The sequence below is a fragment of the Megalops cyprinoides genome, chromosome 16 (assembly GCF_013368585.1).
Source record: "Megalops cyprinoides isolate fMegCyp1 chromosome 16, fMegCyp1.pri, whole genome shotgun sequence".
In the NCBI taxonomy this organism is placed as follows: Eukaryota; Metazoa; Chordata; class Actinopteri; order Elopiformes; family Megalopidae; genus Megalops; species Megalops cyprinoides.
In genome coordinates, this window is record NC_050598.1 from 13,673,147 (window position 1) to 13,699,596 (window position 26,450).

General features: G+C 42.3%; 3 protein-coding genes across 3 annotated transcripts; 1 reads left to right on the top strand and 2 right to left on the bottom strand.

Annotated features, from left to right (window-relative positions):
* Nucleotides 1–3,509: 3,509 nt before the first annotated feature.
* On the top strand, nucleotides 3,510–4,124 carry LOC118791216 (neurogenic differentiation factor 4-like). The gene has a single exon (XM_036548512.1). It carries the CDS (start codon nucleotides 3,510–3,512, stop codon nucleotides 4,122–4,124), a length of 615 nt encoding a protein of 204 aa, XP_036404405.1.
* A 1,365-nt stretch (nucleotides 4,125–5,489) lies between these two features.
* dok3 (docking protein 3) lies at nucleotides 5,490–12,635 on the bottom strand. The gene is made up of 5 exons (XM_036548513.1): nucleotides 12,567–12,635; nucleotides 8,845–9,150; nucleotides 8,204–8,300; nucleotides 6,962–7,131; nucleotides 5,490–6,575 (listed from the first exon to the last, which is right to left on the bottom strand). The coding sequence occupies exons 1-5, from the start codon at nucleotides 12,621–12,623 to the stop codon at nucleotides 5,694–5,696; spliced, it is 1,512 nt and encodes a 503-aa protein (XP_036404406.1). The 5' UTR covers nucleotides 12,624–12,635; the 3' UTR covers nucleotides 5,490–5,693.
* A 1,327-nt stretch (nucleotides 12,636–13,962) lies between these two features.
* LOC118790940 (probable ATP-dependent RNA helicase DDX41) lies at nucleotides 13,963–24,737 on the bottom strand. Its single transcript, XM_036548085.1, has 17 exons — nucleotides 24,578–24,737; nucleotides 23,541–23,639; nucleotides 22,963–23,116; nucleotides 22,546–22,620; nucleotides 21,919–21,979; nucleotides 20,964–21,100; nucleotides 19,922–19,994; nucleotides 19,424–19,577; nucleotides 18,483–18,619; nucleotides 18,227–18,389; nucleotides 17,597–17,728; nucleotides 16,451–16,522; nucleotides 16,266–16,362; nucleotides 15,608–15,757; nucleotides 15,324–15,395; nucleotides 14,776–14,886; nucleotides 13,963–14,404 (listed from the first exon to the last, which is right to left on the bottom strand). Exons 1-17 carry the CDS (start codon nucleotides 24,602–24,604, stop codon nucleotides 14,268–14,270), a joined length of 1,851 nt encoding a protein of 616 aa, XP_036403978.1. The 5' UTR covers nucleotides 24,605–24,737; the 3' UTR covers nucleotides 13,963–14,267.
* Between the last annotated feature and the right edge of the window lie 1,713 nt (nucleotides 24,738–26,450).

Here is a 26,450-nt window from a genome sequence, read left to right on the forward strand (position 1 = left end):
GTAATGTTCCTCACACCTCCCATGGTCTCATCCAACACTCCCCACTCACACCCCGCAGCAGATGGGAAGTGAAGCCGGGCACCCTCATCCTCCATTCGGCAGGGCTACGGGCTGTCGCAGTGGTGGTGGGGGCACCAGGAATGAAATATTCATGGAGAAATGAATAGACACCCCTGGTTGGAGAGCGTGCCCGTTTATTCAACCGCGGCAAGGCTCATTAACTCGCTGACGGGAGGGCAGGTCACGGTGATTTCCTAACCAACATTTAACATCCACCGCCTGTCTCCACTGCGTGTTCCCTATATGCATCCTGGTACTCCGTATAACTATCCGCACCATCTCTCTCCACGCACATACAAGACCAAAAATATACCACCTTCTGAAAGATTTATCACGATTATAAAGTAAGTAACATTACATGTAATCTTCTGTCCAGTTTTAAAGAATGCTATACACTCGAAATAGCATATCTTGTAGCCTACTGTACATAATTGTAATACTGAACTACACAGAGCCCTCTCTCAATGGTTCGTGTCATATCTGCAAAAATCAAGTTGTACACAAACTGATACAACTTCCTTTTTAACTTACACATTCTCGTAATAAAGTTAATTGGGGGGAAAAGCAGTAAAAGTAATTTGCGGTTTTATTTGGTTGTGCTCAATTTAGCGGTGACCCGGTTCCCCAAACTTGAGATAGCACCGCCTAACGTGTCTTATCTGGTTTGTGCGTACGTTGGAAGTCAGATATTGTTGTTCCTCCTCAGAATGCAGAAATGCTTAGTATCCGACGAAAATAGCCTATGATTTATTATATTTCGCTGAGTTTGGAGAAGGGAAGAAATCGAGAGAGAATGAAACATAAATCCTTATCCTTTTTTCAACATCATTGAGTCAAACATCGTTGTATTTATCAGTGCCCGAAATGGCATTCCAAGTATAGTTTATATAAGTAAAGAGGCTATACCTGCCTACGAATAAACTTTGCTTAGAAATGCACATACACATCATCTTTAGAGGGTGATCCCATCTGAGAATTCTATTGTAATGGCAGAATAAGGACAACAGAGTCTGACAACTTTCGTCTTTGCACATCTCATTGCGCCGAAGTATATTGCCACTATGAACTGGTTGAATTATTTAGAGATTGTTGTGTCTCAAGTGTCTCGCAGCCCAAAGCGACACTCGTGGTTTAAATCAATCAGGGCACGAGGGACAAAAGTCTGATCGGCAATCCTCTTCTCCCTTGTGTATTTTAATGACGGGGGTTAAAATAAAGTATGGTAATGAAAATTGATGCTGCCATTGTAATGAGCGGTGAACTTTTCTTCTCAGGTCCCGGCGAATAAAAAAGTTTGTGAGTTAGAGTATCCCCGGGAGCAGCATATGGGAGACGCTTGTGTCGGTTTCTGACTGTGAGCCGGGTGCCCGGGGACACCAGCTGATGAGGGGGTGATCAGGGCCACAATATCATGAGACATTACAAAATCTCCCGGGGGCTGCGCTCTGTCTGTCTTTTTAAGCACTTTTACATAAATGGTGAAGGTTTCAATGCTCATGAGTACCACTATTATTATTATCATTGTTATTATTTTATTATTATCAATAATAATAATTTAGTTATTGTCATTTTTACCACTGCTACTTCTACTTTTCGATCATTGTTCCGGAATAACTAAATGATATTTGACTAATAGCAGTCAATGTTTCCTGATTACTTTAAAACCTGTGTCTCGGAGGTTGCTTATCGGAGAGAAATGCCCGTGTCCTCTTAGACGACAGGTGCGTCCCACGACTTGTCTCCCACCTGTTCATTTTATAGTTGCCTATATCGCCCCTTGAGATTGTTCACTTTTACAGTTTATTTGAGAACAGTCTTACACCCATATTACATCGCTATGCCAATATCCACTCAAGTTTGACCTGCAGCCAATTCCGTTGCTTATCTATGACAAACTGCACATAGCAAAGACACAAGAGAGAAAAATCAGCTCTCGGATTTGCCTGATGTGCGTTTGTTCAGCTGAAAGGCAAAGAAAGCTTCTCCGTTTGTTTAATATAGGCGTCGGGAAACTAGTATTTTTCTTTCACGTGACTTACCGAAATCATGCATCAATAAATTCCTTCGTGGTATAATATTTACCCTTTAAAATAAAAATTTCAACCAAACTGAAACGAGATTCAAGGAACACATACCTCAAACGAATCTAATATTCGACCATTTACTGTACCGCGTTCAGACGCATTCTTGATTAACCTGCTCTATAATTTCACAATAGGTACACTGTAATGCACACACCCCCATAATATATTAAACAATTTTTCAGGTCCCTTAAAAACGTGTTTACCGATAAATGCAGGAATGCTGCAACTTCATAGTCCCGTGTATTCAAAAGAAAGAAAACTGCCCTTATAACAGTTTACTCAGATGATAGCCTAATTGGATAACTGTATAACCAGGAAAGACCTCTATATTTCATCCCCATGCTTGGGTCTCTGTACAAAATGGCATTATTTTGTTTACCTTTTGGAAATATAATTGTGTATTAATTTATATGACTCCATTTTAATTCGTATGAAGTGGGATGCAGTGTAAGTTTTAAACAATTAAACATTTGCGTACGTTCATGGAAGATCATTCATAATTTTAAGTTGTGTTGTTACAGAGGTGGGTTTCATGTGTGTTTCATTTATATCAAATATGCATTGTCCATACAGGAAATATGCTTTTATTTTACAATAATGAATATCTTTAAAGTTGCCCGCATAGAGATCAAGTTAATTCATGTAACAATACCACTAACCTTAAAGTGATCAAATTTGGGGACTAATTCCTGTGCTTATGTGTGATTCATCAAAATAGTGTGTTTGTAGTACTTGTGCTACTCGTGTTGAAGGGTGTATTGAGGGGCCGTGGTCATGTGACGTGGAGAGTTTTCTGTGGGTTTGAAACCTTTATCTGTGGAGAGTGTGCGGATCATTTGCGATTGGTTGTAAACACGCGACTTGTGTTTCATTGGGGCGGGGACAGGGGGCAGCGAGAGTAAAAAGCCTAGCACGCATTTTGGATGAGGTGAGATATCAAGTCACAAGTCTGGCGTGTGCGGCGTTTACTTTGGATTTGGAAGGTCTTTTACGCAGCTTCACCTGTGCTAAGTCTATTCTCACTAAAGACTGGTATACCATTTCTAAAAACGTTTTGATGGATGACTGTACTTGGTGAAAACTTATTTTCACCAAGCATTCCTGTTAATTGCATTTTAGTTAAGACGACTTTAGATCCATAAACTGAAGAGAATAGATATGACAGCCGAAAAGCTCGATTTGTTAAATTGGTCTGACGGAGGCATCCAAGATTGCAACACAGACGAATTAAACTTTTCTGAGATATCTAGACTGGCACGCAGCGATCCACGCGGGTGGTTAAACCCAGCTCTGCAAGCATCTGGCTCTGTCCACACTTATCCATCCACGGGAGGGTCCGTTTCGAGCCTATATGCGCACGGGTCCATGGAGGTGGACCTTGAAAAATTCATGCCGAGGAGTAAATTGTCCGGTAGTGCCATGTCGACAGAAAAGGACATCGATAAAGTAAAGGGCGAGAGCTCCAAGCAGCCCGGCGGTGCCGGCCCTCAGAGACACAGGCGCGTAGCAGCCAATGCCAGGGAGAGACGCAGGATGCATGGACTGAACCGCGCCTTCGACAAGTTAAGGAGCGTCATTCCATCACTAGAGAATGAGAAAAAGTTATCCAAGTACGATACACTGCAGATGGCGCAGATATATATCACAGAACTGTCCGAGCTGCTGGAGGGTGTCGGTCCTCCGGAATGCAGGGATTTAAACGGGGGCAGCAGCACCCCGAGTAACCACGGAAGAAGGTGTCAGAGGCAGCCCTGTTTAGCGGAAGGCATGGTTGATTATCCAGTTGCCTCCTCACAACCGTCAGTCAGGTTGCTGAGCGAATCCCAGGACCCAAAAGCCTCAGTCGGGCACGTCATCATTCTGTCTGCGCCCAAATCTGACATTGGAGTCGACAACAAGAAGGCAATTACATCTAACGGCAGCGATGGGGAATCATCACATTTCAGTGACTGTGAAGACGGCCAGTCAGACAGGCACTAACACTAACGGACTCAAGTGTCATGCGTGGGACTTGCGGAGTTGGAAGAAATGTGGTAGACACAAGGCCTCAGAGATCGGGCTTGGCCTAAATGCGCAACGACGCTGAGACTCGCTGTGCACAAAGAATTTTCTCTCTGTGTTTAAGTAGGCATGATAGATACCAAATAGTTGAATAGCTAAATGTGCTGTACTGACCAAATGATCCACTGCCAGCTTACCTGAAATTCTTTGGGTAAAATTGTCTTCTTGTTTTCTAGGTATATAGGTCTAAACACTAACTCGTGGTACATTGTGTAAGATATTTACATGTATTCTTGAGATAGTTGCCTAAGATGATATAAGAAAACGTAAGGAAAGTTCTTAAAAATTCAACGTGTGTATTTTTTAACAATTATTTAAGTGATTCGTATGAATAATTTATTATAGGAAAATTAAGCCTAGGTCCTTTAGTTGCACTTTATTGACAAAACATAGGCTAACCTTTTGAAATATTTTCTTAGACACAGATTTCTTTTTTTACACAATAAGCTTTAGATATGTAAAAACGATATATATTATTTTGCTATTTATGTATTTCAATGTCTTTGCAAGGGAACGTTGAGAAAGTTCTTCGTGACCAAATAAAGGGCTTCTATGTTCGATGTGTGATGTGCTGTTTCCTGTCTGGTGCTTCGCCATTAATTTCCTAGAATTTTACATATATAAGGAATAATTCGGCCAGCGTTTCTTGGCAAACGTTTTAAATGATATTAAGTATCAATTTTTCGACGCTTGGTATAAAAAGGCTTTACACTGTTTTGTACTGCGTATAAAATGTTGCATACAAATAAGTATTGAAGCGAAGCGAGCGTAACCATTTCAGTGTATCTTTTTATTTATTCATATTTTTTATTTTCGATGTTTGAAATGACCTCATACAGTCCTATATTGCATATAAGATATCATGTCCATACGTATATTGAACCGATCTGATGCACGCCTGTTTCATTTATTTTTATTTACTTATTTGTTTTCAAAATGCTACCATCGACTGAATATGGAAGGGCTTTTTGTTGTCTGAAAACTGCCTGAATGCCTGAAAACATAATCTCCACAATATAATCTAATCTAATCAAGATAAATTTACTGTCCTATTAATGTGATCAACTAAAATGCATAAATCCAGACTAGCAACCTTCCAGTATTTGTTTGTTTAAAAATTAGTTTATTGATTAGATACATACATCTACAAGAATGTTATATTTAAACAAATACTTGAATAATGTGATATACAATAGTGCATTAAATGCAGGGTATCTTTTACACTTGTCATTAAAATGCTCAAGTCATATCCTGTCAAGAAAGGAAAATCTCACCTGTGTTATCTTTGATATCTGTGTTACTGAAGCAGCCTTGCAGCATTCCAGGAACTGTCAAACATATAGGCCTCAGCAGAGGCATAAATATTTGCGCTTCATATTGCTTGTCATAATGGCCTTGTGAATGGATTTGGATAAAAGTGTCTGTTTAATCAATGACTGTAAATGTAGTTTAATCTTCCTCAGTTTTGACACAGGCGGCATTTTCGTCTCAGTCATTAAAGACTATCTTGGCTGCGTCAGTGGTCCTAGCTGGGAGGGGGGGCTGGACCTTGGCCAGATCTTTGGAGAGAATGTTGCAGAGCTTTGTTTTGAAGTCCATGGGGATTTCAGAGGCTGTGATGATGGAGGACCTGAGGTCCAGGGGGTTCAGGGGGTCTGGGCTTCCTTCTTCACAGTGACCTTTTTGCTGTGCCTGTTTAAAGCTCACCAGGGTGTAGATGCACTCTTGGCTGGGGCTGTCCTGTTGGTCTTGTACCTCCCTTTCTCCCTCCGCCTCCACTTCCCTCTCCACTTTCCTCTCCTCCTCTCCCTCCATCCATTTCTTCAAGTTGTGATAGAGAGGAGACACCTCCTCGTTTTTACCATCAAGGCAAATACTCTCAAAAGAAAGGAGTCTTTCCTCGTCACCCACATCGTCATAATCCTCTTCCTCTTCATTTGCTTCCTGCTGCTCATTGTCTTCCCCGCTGTTGATGATCGGCAGACCTGGCTGTACCTTCGAGGGCAGCCTCTCTTGAACCTGTGGCTTTGTGGTAGCGTTAAGTGGGGTCAGTGGTTCGGCCGTGGGGAGGCTCGGAGGGTTAGGAGGAAATCTGCTGGGGAGGTTCGGTAAGGAGACATTCCTAGGCGGCAGTGCCGGGATGGTTCTCTCAGGGAGATTTGATTGGGAGCCTGTGTGGCACTTCCTATTGCCAGAAACAGAAGTGGATGCTGAGACAGAGGCTTGGGCCTTTATTTTTAGGTCCATGCCACTCTGATGCCTGATGCCCTCTTCAATGTCCCTGTAGATCTGAGCTGCATCTTTGGACAGGAAGGTGAAGTGACCCTCCCCAGAGTCACAGCGACGGCCAGCCTCTATAGTCACTACTTCCTGGAAAAAAAAGACAACAATCGTTGCACCAGAAACTATGTGCAATGATAGCTCTCAGATGTAAGCCTCTGATTAAGAAACTACTGAATGTCAGTTTTACAAAGTGCAAATGAACTCGAAGAAGACCAGACAAGCAGCAGGACGTCAAAACCAACCAAGTCATGCATTGTCGCATCAACAAATAAATACTGTAAGTAATCTGTACTGACATAACTGAAAATAGATATCCACTTTTCTTTTCACATTTTAGATCTAAAATTTGACTAATATTTTATTTATTAGATTAATTTCTTTTTTTTTTTCAGAAAAAGCTGATTCATTCTTGATATCATAGTTAGCATTTTCAATCTAAGATCCTCTGTGTCCATAATATTTAAAATGGTCACCTTGTCTTGGCCGAAGCGCCTTAGCAGCTGGTAGGGCCAGCGGTAAACAGGCTGGGCAGAGTGGGGGTCCAGAAGGGTCATGGCTTCTTTGTTGGTTGAGAGTAGGTAACATCCTGCAAGTTTACATCTTATAGCGGCTTCGGTCCTCTGGACTGTAACCTGGTACTGATCTGGTAGGAACACACCACACCACAGCAGCCCGAAGAAGCGTTCAGTCATCAGACGAGATGAATCAAACATAAAACACTATTCATATTGAGTGCTTTGCTCAAGGATACAGCAGCAGTGTCCCATTAAGGAGTTGCTCCTCACCCCTTTCTGTTTACAAGCCCAGCTCCTCATCCCCCACAACACACTACGCCCTGTCTCATGCTTTCTCAACATCTTGCACAAAGTAAGGAAAACCAGAGCCTAATATGCAAATGTATCGATTCAGAATGTATGTATTGATCTTTTTTTTTTGTTCTGTGTGCTGTTTTGTTGTGTGAGTGTGAGAGACGTGTAGAAGAAAATACTCAAAGTAAATATGGAGGAGTCGGGTCAAGCTGATATGGTCTGGTTGCTGTGGAGTTCTAGCTGTGCCTGGTTCAGAGAGGTTACTGTTCAGCTATTTTAAGACCTCCTTCAGACACAATAAAAACAGACTGCCTTTGGTTGCCATAGCTGCACAGCTCACACTTGCAAGAGCTGTTTACAGGAAAAAAAATCATATCCCTGCTCGTCTAACAGAAAATTCAATTATTTTAGCATGACTAAAGCTTCAGTTTCAGAATCAAAAGGTGTAGAAACTTCTAGCTTCTTATACAAGCCACCATGGTTTTTCAAAGTGTGTGTATTTTCTAAGGAAATTCTAAGAAGGGAAATGGTTCGCTCAAAAAAAAAACCTTAACAGCTTATCACCATCTTATTAGTACATATCCTATTACACAACAGGTACTGGCAGCTGGGAGTGAATTCAAGCTGCCACACTGACAGTACGTGAGCTGTTTAATGTATTAAAAGCCTGTAAGTCAGAGCAGTCTGAGTTATAGGGTTGGGAGTGTGATGTCGCGGTTAGGAAATCTGACTTCCTTCCATAAGGTTACAGCGTCAGATCATGGGTAGGGCACTGCGGTTGCACCTGTGCATGAGACCAGCTGCTTGAGTAAATATCAGGAAATGATACATAAGTGTTGAGGGAAACTATTGAACAAATAAATAATGGAATGTATTAATGCGATGGAATGTGTCTTGCTTGCTTACCTGCACCTGAGGTCCAGGAGGAGTACAGTTCGTTTTCTGCCATGGACGCCTCCTCACTCGGGGGCCTGGTCTTTGGGTTCGGGTTTCTGTCATTTCTCTGAGAAACATGCAGTGGCACAGTGAGGTACTGTACTTGTACTGTATAAATTCAGCCACTGCCAGGGCATCCAACACATGGAGAAATCTTCACTTTGATGCCCTGGATGACATTGCGCAATACTGCTATTATCCCATTACAGTTAATGTCTTGCAGTGGAGGGCCAGTCATGCCAAGTCACGGAAGTGATGTTGGTGTGTCACTAGGGAGCAAAAGTGCTGAAGGAGGGGTCGTCACTGACGATGTTAAATTCATGGCCTGACTCACTGCGGTCATTAAAAATCCCAAAGCTCTCATCTAAAAGAGCACAGGTGTTAACCCTGGTTTCCTGGCCTTATTCCCAATATGGGTCTATTAGCCTGGCCACCTAATTATCCTGATCCTGCAGCTAATTGACTGTGCAATTCCATTCATTCTCTATCCTTCTTGGTTCTCCAGGTCGCCAGTATTAAAGTGAAATGAGTTCTCAGATGACCGTCCTACCGAAATAAAATGAAAATGGGCATGTGTGGGTGAGGTGGGGAGGGGGGGGGGGGGGTCTTACCTTGAATGCCAGCTGACAAAGTATGGCAACCCAGTTTTCCCCAGGCATGGCAGCCAGGATGTAGTTGCGCTGGGTGGTGCTCAGACAGAAGGGTGCGCAGTCGCGAGGGCAGGCCTCCTCGGGGGCAGGGTTGATGCTGAGGCAGTCCGCCAGGCGGATTACTCTCTTGTCTGCCCTCTTCAGGCCTTGCTTGGCGGGCATCACGCCCGGGCTGCCTCCCCCGTCCCGCAGGTCGTAAAGCTCCATCCGCCCCACCCCCGTGGAGCTGGGCTGAAACAGCATGGCCCAGGTTCTCCTCCAGTTCTTCTGCAGGAGGAGCAAACGTGGCATGTTGTGTAAATCCGGCAGTGTGTGGGTGAAGCGATTTGAATGTGATCTGTCAAGATTAGGGCCCGGAGTTTCTCTCCATCATGTGACCCGCGGGGGTTTTCTGTTTCTATATCAATCGTTCTGATCCAGGCCTCCCTGTAGGCACCCCAGTGTTATTTGAAGCAATCAGCACAGATATGTGAATAATTACACAATTGTCAATCAATTGTATAATTATACTAATTTGGAGATTGCATCCAAAAACTGATGATGTTGTGGGGAAGGGAGGAATAAAAATCAAACACTGACACATGAATGATGTCAACAAGCACATTTGACATATCTGTAGTCACTGGCAAACCAACAGATGTGAAAGATATGTTTTGCAAAGTCAGTTGATGATAGCTGATTTGAGAGTTATTTTGGCTGATACAGTGTAAATCTAAACTCTGTGAACTATTCCTCAGTAGGAAATGTTCATTGTGAAATGTTTATATGCCTTTGAAGGAGATTAAAAAAAATGTGACTGCTTTTGTGTCTGACAATGCAAACTACCTGTTTAAGGCTCACAGCGACATCCTTTGAGGCTTGTCACCAGAACGTTTAAATCCACAAAGCCTACAATAAACCTGAGGAATTGACAAATGAACATCAAACACTTCTACATCAGATGTGCTGCAAAGGCAGACAACAATAAATCGTCCAACATATTAAAACAGTCAACGAGGTTGCAGCAAAAGGAAATAGCATATTAAAAACCTGATCAGCGGAAGAAAACACAGACAACCAGCTTACAAATATCTTGAGGCTGTCAGGATTTTTACCCATTAAAAAAATAGCTTTTTTGTTGTTGAAACCCTCTGATCGTTTCTATTCATGGTTTTGATGAGAACAGCAATCCAAACTGGACAAATTCAAACTACACAAAAGAAAATGGCAAAAAGAATTATCTTCAGATGCATTCTGAGATTAACCTGTAAAAACATTTCCCTGTCTAAAATGGATGACTGTAAATGGCACTTGTCAGTTGTTATCTATTCTTTCCATTTTGAGAGAGGTGTGTCTTTCTGTGTTCAAGTTTTTACACATCATCAGCAATCCTCCAGAGATCATAAGTAAAAGGAATCAGCATCAGCAATCATCCAGAGATCATAAGTAAAAGGACTATGATTAAATGTAGCCATAAAATTTACTAACTTTTTTCACTAAACTACACACGTGCGCCATTGATGTGTCCCTTTTATTTGTTCATTGCACATGCTCCTGTTGTGAAAAACATCTTTTTTGCTTTGCACTACTTTTTATATGCTAGTGGAGGTTAACATTTTATTGCACCAATTTTCATTCTTTTCCTACCCCTTGAAACAAATAGTACTATAAAACCATTCTGCATACACATTCTCAGTGAACATTTTTATGTAGTGCTGCATTTTCTGTGTTGCTAATGAATAACACTGAATTTGACACCACACTGTGTGAACATTGTTGTCAATCTATTTTAACTTTAAGTTTAATTTATGGTAACAAAATGACTAATTGAGATGACCGAGGCAGTGCAATGGGATTGTTGTTTATCAAATGGCATGAACCAAGCTATACTGACTGACCTCTTGGTGCTGGAGGATTTAAATATATGCAATAAAAGAAATGGCAGAAAACTGCGGGTCTTCGTCATGATACATCAACCACAACTGAAGAGGTGTGACAATGTCTTTGTAGGTGTTGTACATTATACTTATATATTTGAATAGCGGATGGCCTTATCCTGTGCAGCTTAAAAAGACATTTTACATACTGTCCATTTTAAGAGCTGGATACTTACAAAAACACCCTGCTCAAGGTAACAACAGGAGAGATTCAAATCCACAACCTTCTGGTTATAAGTTATAAGTACACTAAGCACTGTGTAGAGTTGTGCTTGTTTCACACTGTTACACCCTTACTAAGCACACTAACCTTACTTCCTTCTAACATGCCTTTAAACACATTCTTTGACGGCAAGTGTCAAGCAATGTTTGGCTTTTCTATTCAAATTACACAAATACTGACTGCAGAATAAGATCTGCAGACCGTCATATAAAACTAACTAACTTACTTTAACGAATCTGAAAAATCATTCAAGTAAAATTTCTGAGGTAACAATGATAGTGTCCATTGTGGACTGGCAGAACTGCCCATGCACAAGGGGTCAGCTGGGAATCAGTTAAAATACTTTACCACAGCAGGTTTTGATGAAAGTCTAAGAAAAGGCAAAGCAGGAACACTTATAGTTAAGTCATTTTCAGTGGAGGTGATTAGAAATCATTCATAAAAAGGGGAACAGAAAAAAAAGTAGTTTTGCGTTTTATGGTCAAGGTGCAAAACATGGAAAATAGTGGGCATGCAAGTTACTCTACAATAAGCATCCCAGAGAGCTGTGGTTGTTGTAACCAGATGAGAACATTGGTCATAATGAGTTAAATATAACATGCATAATTCTCTCTGCACTCAAAACAGAGGATGATAGACAGTGTGTTTAAAGAAGGCAGCATCTATGAAATAATACATTTTCTCAGGTCTGTTGGGTAATCCAGTCAGAATAGTCCTTTACTGGTTTCCTTTACATTTCATTACTCATGCATGCATGTCAGTGGTCATTGCCAATAAAATTGATACGCAAATAAAATGAGCTGTTAAATTTTAGCAAATTACTTTTTTTTCCTTTTTAAAGGGGGATTTATTACCACAGTCTATATCAAAACAAAACCATACAAACTGGTTTGGCCATTCTGCTGTGGTTAAATGGAGCTATTTTTACTGAATGAGACTGAAACCAGTCTTAGATATAATTACCTTTACTGTGTAAATTGAATTGCTTATTGCTCAGACTGTAATTTTAGAATCATAAACACAGAAGTGACTTTCTCAAAATGACCAGTAAAGTTATTTTTGAAGGAGCATTAAGTATATTTATGTTTAGATCAGCTGCCATTCTTTTACAGAAATGGGCATAGAGTATTTCCTGTATGGCAATATGGTACCTTCCCCATTTAGTTCAAGACAGCGCTGAAATCATGGTAGTCAAACATTTTTCTCACAGTTAAGTAACTATGTAACAGTTGGCTTTTCCTTCTCACTGAATATTGCAAAATGTTGACAGAACTACGATTTGTTTAAAATGTGAAGCTGATTTGATGAGCTATGTAACACCTCACAAAAGTATGGATTTATTCTATATTTTAAGGCCACTAAATCTAAAAGCCAGTGAATAATTTAATTTTTGTAGGCAAGACCACAGCCTGACAGCCTGAGAAATTCAGAACTAAGACATTCCAGTTATTCTTTGGCTTGAACTCAGCCTAAATGCTGGAGACCTACATTTTGACAAAAAAGAGCCCAGTAAACAGATTTGTTTTAAACCAGGAGAGACTCACCTTTCCAAACTTCACTCCTTGGAGGTGCAGCATGCCCTCCTTGGCTGGGACCTCCATGGTTCTGCTCGAGTGCACGGTGCCTCTGTGATGGAAGAGTGTCTTGCCACCGCGTTGGTGGTTGCGCAGCTGCGTCTGCGGTGGAGCAGCTACTACTTCTGCAGGGGAACGTTAGAGAAGCACTCGAGAAGCTGTGTGGTTTTTGTCCTGTCACATGAGCTGAGGGGCTGAGCGTCTCTCCTTACAGTCATTTGCATCACTTTCCTTCAGCGTCAGCGGAGCGATTTGCTAACTCACTGCGGAAACCTCGATCAAATCAGCAAAGCTGCTGCAGCGGGCGAGGGCCACGGACACACCGGTGCCAAGAGAGAGAAGTGTGGTAAATACAGGGGGTTCAGCATCTCTCTCTTTAGAATGATTTACATCTCATTCTTGTTGGGGTTAACAGACCATCGCACCCACCCCATCAGTGATGAATCGCACCTGGTTAACGGGCCTGTTCAGATAACCAAGACTCGATAACAGCAGGAGCCGAGAGGGAGGGGCACTTGCGCTGTAGGGCTCTCAGATAGGTGTTATTCTGAGAAACGAAGATTGATTTCAATCAGTTGAATCAAGGAGGAAGGAAGGACTGAGCAGAGTCCAAGCAGACAGCACTCCATGTACAGTATGAAGCCACAGCCCCTGGTGGGGGTTTACTTCTCAAAACTTATTTAAATGGTAATAGATGTCACTGAACTACTGAGAAATGAACAGTTAGTAGCACTCCAAACCATATCTGCAAAACTATATTTGGGGAAGGAAATTATTTGTTATGGGGCTCCTCTAGGCTGATGCCCATGGTATATGGCATTGAGAAGCTGCAGATGCAGTACGTGGAGGAGGAAGTATTATTTACATGCTTAACATACTCTTCTCCATTTAGAGACAACTCATAGCAGCGGTGCTATGCCACCATGGATCCGACTCTCGTTATTTGTTTCATGCCAAGTATCCAAATTAGTATGCCAACACAGCTCCCCACCATGTAGTGATATGAGTGTACAAAAAGCAGTTTCATTTGAATTTACAGCGAATTAACTTTCACTGTATTCCTCAACTGCCCGGTTTCTGTGCGATGTCCGATTACCTCGTGGGGACTTTCCATCGTCTGAATCTGAGCACAATCATTTCACTTCCCCCTCTGCTGGGCAGAAAAGCCGCCTGTGAGAAATATATCTGCCATTTCAGACACCAGACAAACATCTTAAACCATCTTTCAGATGACCACAGGGGTGTACAGTATATAAACCAGACCCTTTTTGTATTTGTAACTTTATTTACATTACATCAATGTAGAGGGTTACTTCAAAAAATACCATACAAATGAGAGAAATAAATTTTCATCACTTTCACATGAACATGTCACAATGCTTGCGGAATACTATCAGCATGGAAAATGGCATTCACATGTTTTAACAGAGAAAAATGACAGAATTAAGAGAGTATGTTTCAGTTACACACCTCTGCTACTCTGAGCAAGCTTGGAGAATTATAAAAATATATACACATCAAATAAAAACGGTTCTGAAACAGGGTGACCTTTTTCCAGCTACTTTCAACATTACTCCACGGCAGGGTGAAAAAGAAATGGACTCTGCGGTGGATCACTGGCTGAGCCGAAGTGAAAAAGGTTGCCCTGGCACAGCCTTTCAGCCAGCACAGTCAGAAGTCCATCGAGCTGTGAGCCAGGTAGTCTTTGCGGCCGATGTTGGTGACCTGCTTGGTCTGCATGGCCTCCAGTTTGGGACAGTCTGTGATACGATGACCCAGACCTCCGCAGAAGGTACAGCCTCGCTCCCCTGAGGGCAGACGCACACAACGGGGGGTGTTAGCAAAAAGAAAAAAAAAGAAACGAGAGAAAAGCGAGAGGGAATTCATGTGTATATTTGTCAAGCATCTGTGCGTGTTGTGAATGCACACAAACTCCACTTAAGTACGGTATACGCAGAACTTTTTATTATTTATTCTTGGAACTATTTTTATTTTACAGGTGCAAGTTTAAAATATTATAGCTATGTGTTCTAACTGGAAGTGAACCTTTGCCGTCACCATCTGCATCACCACAGGTTTATAAATACCAAATAAACATCACTTCTCAGTTTCCACCACACGCAGAGAAACCATGTACGTGTCCTCTGAGACAGGCCAGTCCAGCAGAGGGCGCTCTCACCTCCAATGTCCAACATGGTTTCATCGCCTGTCTGGAGAACCTGCAGCACGGGCGGCACCTTCTGCTTTGCCTCAATTAACAGAGCCTTCAGGTCCATCAGAACGGACTCATCTGTGGAGAGAAGATGTCACCATTTCCCGTCAGACAGTGAAAAATGACGCATGGCTTGTGGACACTGCACCAATGACCTGACACTGGATGGTTACGGGTTCATACCCCTGGTATTAAATGATTTAAAACTTCAGCCTGTTGCACAAGCTTTGTTTGGGTCTCCATCTCTTTATTCTGCCACAAAACCTGATCTACAGCCACAAAATCATGAAGATCGAAGATGTGGAACTGCACTTCAGTCGAAATAAGGCCTACTGCAATGATGAGGAAAATGTACTTTGTAGAAGTTCAATTCAATTTACCAGACATTCTGTGTGTGTGTGTGTGTGTGTGTGTGTGTGTGTGTGTTCGTGTTCCAGTGCACTCCAGTGGCATTTACAGACTGTAATAGAAGAAGTGCAACAGGTAAGGGCATTATGGGTATTTATATCTCTTACCGCAGCCCTTGTTAATGAACGTGGTGGCAATCCCCGTCTTCCCTGATCGTCCCGTACGACCAATTCTGTGGACTGAGCAGCACAAAAACAACAATTAGCCTTTCTGCATGGACACACCTCACCGCTCTGAAACATGCTGCACGAGCAGAACCATCACCCTGCCATCTGCTTGTGTACTGAAAAACAAAAGGGGAAACTGAATGAGACCACAAACAGTTACAGGAGGGGGCGGGACGTGCATGACGAGACATGGCCCAATTGGTGGGGCCCGCGGGGATTCGTACCGTAGTTCTCAATCTCCTCCGGCATGTCGTAATTCACAACGTGCTGGATGGCAGGGAAATCCAGACCCTTGGAGGCGACGTCAGTGGCCACCAGCACGTCCTTCTTTCCCTCCTTGAAGGCTTCGATAGCTTTGGTCCTCTCCTCTTGGTCTGACAGGCACCAATCATTAGATCATTATTTCAACCTTCCACGTCGAGGTAAATGTAACGCTTAGCGATAAGCAATGTTCTATAACCAAATACGGAATCAATGGAGACTGACACACAGCTACATGACACCACAGCTGTGACAGAAAAATGTCTGACTAGTGCTATTCCTGCACATGAGGTGTGTTATGTTCAATGTAGCTGGTGTAAGACTGGTTTGTAGGCAAATGAAAAAATGCGCAGATACATACAGAATCCATCAGGGGTCATGTTTCACCCGCTGTGTGTGACTCCTCACGTTTAAACAAGGGCATTCAGAGGTTAGGGGCCCCCGTTCTTTGGATTCTATGGGTACCAGCACATGGGTACAAATCAGCCCTACACCAGCTACTTTGAACATAACACATAAGAACTTCTTGAGCAGTGAACTAAAGTGAGCCTTTCTTTAATGGAAAAGTGTTGCACTTTGGCTGAACCTGGGCCTTAGAGCCATGCCCCTGAGTACACATACCTTTCCCTCCATGAATGGCCACCGCCTCTACGCCCTTCAGCAGCAGATACTCGTGAATGGCGTCCACATCAGCCTTCTTCTCAGCAAACATCAGGACCTGAGAGCAAACCATGTGTGTGACATGCTGGTATGCTTACATTCACAACACTTACAAATGCGACCGATATAGAGTTGCATGTACATACAGGAGGCGGGGTTTTCTGCAGGCACTCTAGGAGGTACACCATTTTAGCTTCCTCCTTCACGTACTCCACTTCCTGTACACAAACAAAACATTTCCTTCAGTGGAAGATGGTGAAATTAACCTCCAAGCATCTCTTACTAAGCTAAGACCTGAGGTGAGCCAACAGCAGAGAAATTCACAATCTTTCTTTTCCACAAAAAGTCTTCCTGTTGTTTTATATAAACACTTTTACATAATTACATCATTACTGTAGCACAGTGGTTAAGGAGCAGGACTCGGAACCTAAAGGTTGCTCTGGATAAGAGAGTCTGCTAAATGCCAATAATGTAATGTAATATAAATTAGTGCATCGCATTAAATAAATCTCTTCAGTTTTGTTGATCGGCCAAAAGTAGTATAAAGGTGTCTCTTCTTGAAGTGCTGACTTTGAACAAGTTTAGATACCCAGTTTGAACAGCCCACAGCCAGCACAGTGGCTCTCCTAAATACAAAATACACACACCACTACGGCTTTGTGTCATTTATGCATCAATCCTTTACAAGCAGCGAAGATCTTAAAAAAGAACAGGAAGAGCCCTCTCTTTCCCACACCTGCACTGCAACATTTAGGGGGACCTCTGGTGCAAATCTATAATCTGATCTGTTGTATCATATGCTGACATCATGGCTGACACTGTGTCTAGCTTGCCCACTAATCCAGACCTCAGAAGAAACACGATGATTAAAGATGAGGAGCTCTTCTCTAGGACTGGCTCTCTGATTTATTAAAAACACCATCCAGGTGGTACATATAGTCCTCCACACTATTTGAAAGATGTGTGGTCTGAAGCCATCAACACAAGAGGTCATGAAAAATGCTTAGTCAAAGGGAGCTGGTTTTAAACTTAATCTCTGTGATGGACTGAGGATTTTGATGCAAGATTAAGAACTGCTCAGGAAATTAGCAAAGATAATAAGTGATGCACACCCCTTTAACTTGATGTGAATGTTCTTTTTCCAAGTAGTCGAAGGTTTTCTTCTGCCTGTTCTCAGCACTGTACCACAGATACTCTATGGCAGATGCAGGCGGTAAGATGTATCCATCCATAATTTAAAGCCTGCTCAAAGGAGATGCTCATAACTTGAGCAGCGTGCATCTGGTCTTTACCTGGATGACGTCCAAACTGGCAGCTCCTGCCCTGCCGACGTTGATGGTGATGGGCTTGACCAGGGCACTCTTGGCAAAGTTCTGGATCTTCTTCGGCATGGTGGCACTGAACAGCAAAGTCTGTCTCTGACCCTGAAGACGACGAAAAATACATTTACACTACTGTCCATAAAAGGGTGGAGCTCCTGAAAAGCATGGCTCATACAGACAGTTTCCTATCACATTAAGATTAAAGACAACACATGTACTTTCAAGAAAACTCAGAAAATATAAAAAAGGGCCTTTGCTGGTGCATAGATCTCAATCTTCTCAGCTAATCTTCTACCAAAAAAGGTTAATGATTAGACCATCACTCTTGAATAACAAGTCTGATAATAATTCAACACTCTCCCATGCTGAAAAAAAAACAAGCAAATGACAAATCCCTGCCTTTGCCATATAAAAATGATAACATTTCACCCAGAAGCTCTGTAAAGTCCTTCTGAAATCCTTTTGAAATGAGGGTGGCTTTATTTTCAGATAGAAATGCATCAAAATATGCTATTCTGGTATTTGTAATCAGGGGGATATCTCCAACCATCTTTACTTCTTTCGCAGTTTAGTGTGAAGCTTCTCTTCACTTTTAGGCACCTTGAAGTAGGAGAAAATGGTGCGGATGTCCTCCTCGAACCCCATGTCGATCATCCTGTCGGCCTCGTCCAGAGCCAGGTAGCGGCATATGTCCAGGCTCACCATCTTCTTCTGCAGCAGGTCCATCAGCCGCCCGGGCGTGGCCACCATCATGTGTACGCCGCTAACGCACAAACAGACCGCAGGAAACTCGTCAGGCGCCTCTCCCACGTCTGCCCACACCCCAACCGACCTTCCCAGGATGCACCGCGCTTACTGCTTGACCACCTCCATCTGCTCTTTGACCGACATGCCCCCGATGCAGAGGGCGCAGCGCAGCTGCGGCGCCCCCTCCTCCTCCAGGAGCTTGCAGTAGTACTCGATGATGCTGTGGGTCTGTCTCGCCAGCTCCCTCTGCAAAGACAGCGGAGTCGGTGAGGAGGACGTCTGACAAGAGAACTGCCGGTGTGAGATGCCTGGGTTTGATGCTGCTGATCCGCCCTTTGAGCGAGATTCCAAACACAGGTGGTTCACCAAACTGTATAAGCGTGACTGAAAGGTAAGTCACCCTGGATAAGGGTGTCTGTTTTGCAAATTAAAAAGATGAGATCATAATCACAGCCGGGCACCACTCACATCCACATGTCACACACAACAGGTTCAGTTTTCCTGTTAACTGGATGGAGCAGTATGTTTAAAACAACAGGAGAGGTTGTGAGTGTGACGTCCCTCCATCTACAGACACAGATGAAACGGTTCATTGCCTGAATGTACTGGGTAGAGGGAGTAAACCTGCTGAGGCCTGTAAGAAACTCTAGTTCCTTCTGTGTAAACAATGACTCAGCGCAAAAGCATCTGTATTCACATCCACTTTCAGGATGGAAAATTAATATCATGAATAGCAAACCTGTTAGTTCACACAGGGCTCTTTGGCACTGCATTTTCTTCTGTTTTTATAAAATAACAACCATAACCATAACAACAAAATAGTAACAATTACCATGCCAAGCACGTTCTTAATGATCTCAATGTCGACAGGCTGAATAATCAAATATTTCATCCCTGTTCTAAAGGTGTCCAACTTAAAGGTGGACAGATGATAAAGTCACAGGACCCCTCCCATTAGATTTACAAATGAAGAGATGTGGCTGCAGGGCCCTTCACAGAAGACCTATGGGTAGAGAGACAGGTCTTTAGGGCCCTCCTCATGAGACTTACAGATGGGCAGATGATGAGGCCATAGGGCCCTTCTCTCTTGTAGAAAGGCAGTCTCTTCTCTTGCTCCAGAGAGAACATAATGATGGGAAGAGTGAACACAAGGGTCTTCCCTGAGCCGGTGAAGGCAATCCCGATCATGTCCCGTCCTGAAAGACTACACACACACACAAAGTGTACACAAAAATTAACACATACACACACCCATAATATTTAGCCATATGCAATTCCCTGCAGAACAGCTCTTTCAAGCTCAACACTCAGATAAGAATTGGAAAGAATATAAATACAGACATTGGTACAAATCTAGCTAAGTCAGTATATGAAGATTCAAAAGAGCAAGAAAGTAAAGCACTGAATCACAAGTACATAAAATATGGGACACAGTATTTAAGTTTTAAATATTGACAATTACCCACATGCGGAAGTAAGACTATATTACAGACTACTATTTAATCTATCATAGTGCAAGTAATATTGGCATGGTAATTGGTAACTCACATTGTTGGGATGCCTTGGATCTGAATGGGTGTTGGATGAACAATTCCTTTCTTTTTCAGCCCTTTCAATATTGCTATATACAAAGGGGTAGAAGGGAAATGAGCACCGTTAGAGGATATCTCAAGTCTCTGCGCGTGTAATTCCCACATCTGCACCTTTACAAGTACCGTATTATCTTTTATCTGTACCGTACAAGGATAAAAGCAACAGAAATAAGTGAACAATGCCTGACACGGTGCCAGTCTGAACTAAAAGCACGTCTGCGTTGATCACTACCCCTGCGATGTCATTAGAGCGGGAAAACGTGACATGCGGTTTCTCGCTGTGCAGAGTCTTTCAGAAAATCAATCAGACGCGTGTTTCTCAAACCTGGGCCCAGAGACCGACTGCGCATGCTGTTACTCTTCTGCGCTTTCAATTAATTCAGTCTGCAGGAACAGGTCACAGTGCACTGAATCTTATTTAACTTCACAGTAACTCTGCTGTGGATCCATTATGGAAAAACAAGTTCTTGGATGCGTGCTGGTACTATTAAAATGTATATTAAATCAAAGTAAAAGCATGTATTAAATGTAAAGATGTTTAAGGTATTCGTATTAACGCATGCCACATCACAGAATATTAAGGACAGCTGGCTTAAATGTAATTGGTCCTTAATTGTTTTAGGCCCTATTGAACAAGTAATTATGTCTAATTATGCTGAATATGTGTCTGTATTAATGACTGGAGTTGCAAATGAACAGAAACAGCTGAATGAAATCCCTTTACTCACACCATTGTGGTAACAGGAACACAGTTCCAGCATTTTTTCCACAAAGGACAAAGTCTAGATTAGTTTTCAACTAATAGCTCAACGCAACAAAGGACAGAATCAAGAGCTCCGAACAAAGAACAGCAGACACAGTGTGTCTCAATGACGTATGCTGGTACACACACACACACACACACACGCATGCACACACATGCACGCACAGATATGCGCGCACACACACACAGATTCGCAACCACGCACGCACACACAGAATTCATTTCGATGCTTAACCTTGTGGGAACTTCATCTCTCTGAAGCTCTTGATGGGCGGAGGGATGCCCTCCCCCTCCACCAGGATGTGGTACTTCTTCCGCACGCGTTCATGACGTGCCGTGGGCATATTCAGGATGTACCGAGGGGCCCTCCAGCTGCCAGGGACAGAGCAATGGCATCAGAAAGAGATGTGTGCAATATGAGAGTTCATTTATGAGCGCAATATTGTAGCCTTGGGGCTCAGTTTAAAAGGAGAGAGATATTTCTGCCCATTGGAGAAAAGAGGTGAGCTCTTCAAATGATAAAATTTGAAAATCCTGATGATGCAATCATCCCAGATAGACCAAACAGCCTGGAGCAATAACCTAGACTGCCTTATAGCTAGACAGCTGCTGAAAGTTTTGATGAATCAGGACTTGCTATAAGGAATTTGACCAAAAACGAATCATTTGACATTAGCGTGAATTCTTTGACTGGCAGGTGCCCTTATTCAACCATGTCCGTCCAAAGCCTTTAGCTGTACACTCTTTCCATTATACGCTGCCTTGCTAGAGAGTACCGTGGCAGTGCTCCGATGGGAATATAAGTCTGCAACCTTCAGAGTACCATCCATGCTGCTTAGCCACTACACCACACTGCTGCCCATGCTGGCCGTTGATAGGTTTCCTGGTACCCAGCATGCACGTAGGGTCCATTACATTCACTAAGAATCAGACTGCACTTCAGTTATGGCCCACAGTTCATCAAAAATAACACGGAAATCATCTGTCCTGAGAGAAAGGGAGAAATGCCATCTCCAGCAGAACGGCGAGGTTCTGTTCTTACCCACAGGCTAACACCTTATCAAAGCCAGACAAAACTCCCACGAATGACACCGTCAGTGGACAAACAGACCGTCAGTGGACAGCTAAATAAAGAAGGGGAAGGCCTGCATCTAAATGTACTGCAGCGCCCATTAGGATGTATCGCTCACCTTGTTTTTATTGGATCGTCGTATGTAATTCCCTTGGCCATCTCCTTCACAGACATCAAAGCTGACAGAAAGAAAACAACCCAGTTACACCAGTTAAGATTTCAACTTGGAAAAAAAAGAGTTCGTTGGGACTGTGGGGAGAGAGGTGGAGTGAAAATGACTAAATGTAATACAACTTAATGCTGAAAGCATTCAGGTGTGCGCGCCTGGGCAAATTGCTATGACTGAGCAAGAGAGTCTGCAGAAAGACATGATATTACTGTAAAGTTACAAGTCTGCATAAAGGACTGATATTAACCAGTGCAAAATTAAGTAATGGAAATCAACTTATTAAAGCTTGAAGTCATAGAATTATAGATCTGCTACTTATAATCATAAATAATCTATAAATAACCAGAACACTCCAGCAGATGGAGGGATAGAGAGAAGACTGTCTATGCTGCTGCCTTTCATTAGTGTAAAACCTTCGCTTCACCATGATGGAAAGACCACACGTGAGGCCTTCCTCGGGGGAATTTAATTTCTGCTGCTGCTAAGCGTAGGCTGAGAGAACTGGAGAAAGAAGGAGAGAGCAAGAGAAAAGAGCAGGGAGAAGACAAAGAATTAACAGGGGATCCCTTCACTCACCTCTCCCCTCAGCTACGCTTTCCAAGATCTTCTCTTCCTCCTTCAGCTGTTTCTCCTTCGCCGACTCCTTTCGTGCTGCAACGGGTGAAACACACATCAAATAAAAATAAGGAAAAAAGAAAACAATGTCAGTGTCAAGCTATTCTGTGTACAGCCACGCAATACAAGATGGCTTTACAGCTGGTGGCATTATTTTATATTAATATCACTGTTACATCCTATGTGAGTGTTTTTTAAAAAAAAAATGGTTGCATGCTTGTAACGTACAGCTAATTTTCATCATAAAGCCTATGTCCTGTGTTACAGTCTGTTCTGTATCTATGCTTTTGCTGTATCTTGCCATAGTGACATGATGCTGCTGATAAAAGCTTCTGTTAGACAAACAGACAAATAATGAATGAGTCAGCGGTCCCCCACCCTCTGCCTTCTCCTTGAGGTGCTGGTGCTGGTCCAGCAGGCTGACGTTGGAGCGCGGGCCGATGCCTTCGTCATCGTCCCTCTGCTCGCCGCCGCTGTCCTTCTGCTCCTCTTCCGTCAGGCCCTTACCCCGGAGCCGCAGCAGCTTCTGCAGCTGAATGCACATCGCACAAATGAGCCGCTGACGTCACGTCTGCGCAGTCGCTCAGACCCATCCAGCACCCTCCCGTGATGCTTAAAATCCTCTCATCACCCCTTTCCCAACCGCAAACCAACTTCCTAATATATACTGCCTTTTACGTCAGAGTGGGGAAAAGCAACAGAGATGCATCTTTAAAAGACTACACGCAGTCGGACACTATCCTTTAGCCGCTGCTCTGTTCGCCAGTATGAAACTTCTGCTAATACCTTACAGAAAATTATACTCAGCGTTCAAATTAGTTCTGATAACTTTTCATAGATTGTCCTCGTGCATATTGAACCATTTGTTAGATTTTGCACAACATGTACAGACTTTCATTGAGTGGACGAGTGCCATGTTTTAAACCAGATGGAAATGATTTATTTTTTTTTATTACCATCTCCTGCTTCCTTTGCTTGACAGGTACATAGGGCACGTAGTCGTCATCATCTGACCCCTCCGACCCTGGCTTCTCTTCTTCCTCCAAATGTACCCTCTGTTGGACATTAAGGCGATATAATTATTATCATTATTACCATTGCTGTTGCCAGTTAGATGACACGCTTAGCAAGAGTGGCTTCTCATTCCTGAGGTTATTTCAATGAATTCAATCAACAAAACCCAGAATGAGACATTATGAACCTATGGCTATCATTACATTTATACACATACATCGTCATTGAAAATTCATAAAAAAGTGAGAAAAAGTGTACCTAATCAGAGGAAAAACAGATGGACACTTCAAAAGACTGGTCCTAATACTTGCTGACAAAAATCTATAGAACTCATTTGTCATAAAAATCAAGGTTTATTTGAGTTGTAAATCTAAATATGAAAAAAATCCAATATTTTTACGAACACCACCCAACGATAATAGCCCGTCCCAAAGAAACTCTTTTGACAAATGAATATCTTGTTCTGTTGTGTACTGTTTTGCACTGGTTCTTTCAATAATATGACGTCTTAACGTTATTATAAGGAAACACATCGCTAGCCTTTGTTTGGTGTACCGTTTTAGCTCCCCCACTTATTTTCGTTATGTCTCGTTACCGTTGATGAGTACTGGCAACTGAAGAACGTAGTGATGACAATACATCAGCACACTAAAGGGCAACAATTTCTAGTACATTATGAATGGTGCTTTATCAACTAGCGTGGTCCCACAAACACAACTTCAGCTAACATTAGAGACATAGGCTATCTAGCAACATAGCTAGATCACGTCTGTCAGACTCAGTTTCGAATAGCGAAATCATTACAGAAAGTTAGTTACTGACCAGCTAGCTAGCTAGTCGATTACCTGGGTGTTGTGATAATACTTCGAAAATAAAATGTTTAGGAAAAGTCGGTGAACGTGTGTACAGCTAGCTAGGCGACCCAGCCGAGACTTGCTACTGTCAATTTAGTTCAGGTTAGCTAATTAATTTACCTTACCTTTCTAGCTTTGTTCTCCGATTCCATTATATTTTGTAGAATTTGAGTAGAAAGAATTACTGTAAAATATATCGCCTTTGTTGTGGAAAGGCGTTGATGTAAGTTGCTACAATGTAGCTACGTAGTTCTCACTCATCTCGCGTTTGGCAAACAGACGTCATTGCCGTCGCATGTCTTTTTCGACACTGCTACGGTGGCTGAGGAGGCTCAAACAGAGTATTTGAAAATGGAGCAAGGGCATTCTCAGGGCGACGTTGTAATTTAATTAGGACGCCGATGTTTAAGTTTTAACCGATAGTGGAGCGGAAAGAATACGATAATCTTTTTTAATCATTCTGGTTTTATCATTTCAACCGCTGAAACAATTGAGTGACACGTGGTATGGCATTCCATTTGCATAAATGTCTTAGCAACTTTAATTAATTTTGAAATTCTATGGTTTAGGCTCCTTTTGCGCGCATGTGCAAATACATACGAACCCTTTACCACAGCAGGACTTTTATCATGACCATGTATTTAACACAGACGTTCTGACCATCGTGACGAATCCATGTATTCACCCTGTACGGTTCTTTCGTCCTCCATCAAGAAACCTCCTGGAACGAGAAGGGAAGGAACGTAGAGGCTGAATGCTTAGGAATACCACACCTGAGCTACACGTGGCAATATGCATATACATAATACTTAGGAACCACTGATCTGAAAAGAATAGCTCAGGTCTATGGTTCCTATACTGACTATGAATGTTCAGATTTAGACCACAACCCTTCAACACTATTCATACTGAGCAGCAAAACAGAAAAAAAAATGTAGCTTCAGCAATGGCAGAGACAAAATTGTGACTGCGGAAGCCACAGAGGTGCCTGTCTGGTCTTCACCAAAACAAACGGAATTATATTCACGACTGGCCAGGAAGGCAAAACCTTACTCGCTAGCTGAAACCCAGCTGCCTGCTGTGTGAAGTACTTGAGTGACAGACAGCTCCGCTGGTGTAGTCTGCAGATTCCATCTTACCTGGTTTGTGGTAACGTTCACGACTACTTTAGACAGCGCAGTTAGTTTAACGATTGGCGAAAGTACAGATACCCTGCGGGAACCAATTTGTAGTACACTATAAACCAACAAATTGTTCATGTACGCAGTTTGGGTGGGGAACTCGATCGAGTCGGATATTTATGTGTATAATGTAAAACTGAAGTTGTAACGATACATTCGTATCCAGTTCGTATACTGTCAAGTACATGTAAGCTTTCGTTTTAAACCATTCTTTTCTAGCATACAACATAATTTTGTAACCATTAATTAAAACTCGAACAAAACTGCAAAATGACCTGCAAAAATGCAAGCCTTAAGCGCACTGTGTTAAAGCATCTGTAGTCAAAGGAATCAGTTAAGGTTAAATAAACTAAGTGAGAAAACAAACACCACACTTTTGTCTTTTGTCAAAACTGTATTGTTTTAATCTTTCAGGACGAAAGATTTTTCACAGTATCAAAAGTGAATAATAAAAAAACAGAGCAGCCAACATACACTTGGCCCTTAATGGTATAGTATAAATCTACATTCCAAACTTTAAAGATAATGTCTTGTAGTTTAATATAACCTGGATAGCATCAGAGATCTTGCAAAATATGAAAAAAAAAAAGTTCAAAATAGATTAAAAAAAGAAAACAAACATCTCATTCATGTCAGACTCAACGAATTTTGTGTTAACTAAACTATACCCCACCCCCACTTCCCAAAAATCAATGTTACTCTGGTTTCCTCTCAGAAGGAGAAACCCCACTTCTTCACAGCAAAGCAAATGACAGTTTCAAGGACATCAGGGATGGTGTCCCTCAGACATGTGTTGTGAAAGCTGTACCATTATTGC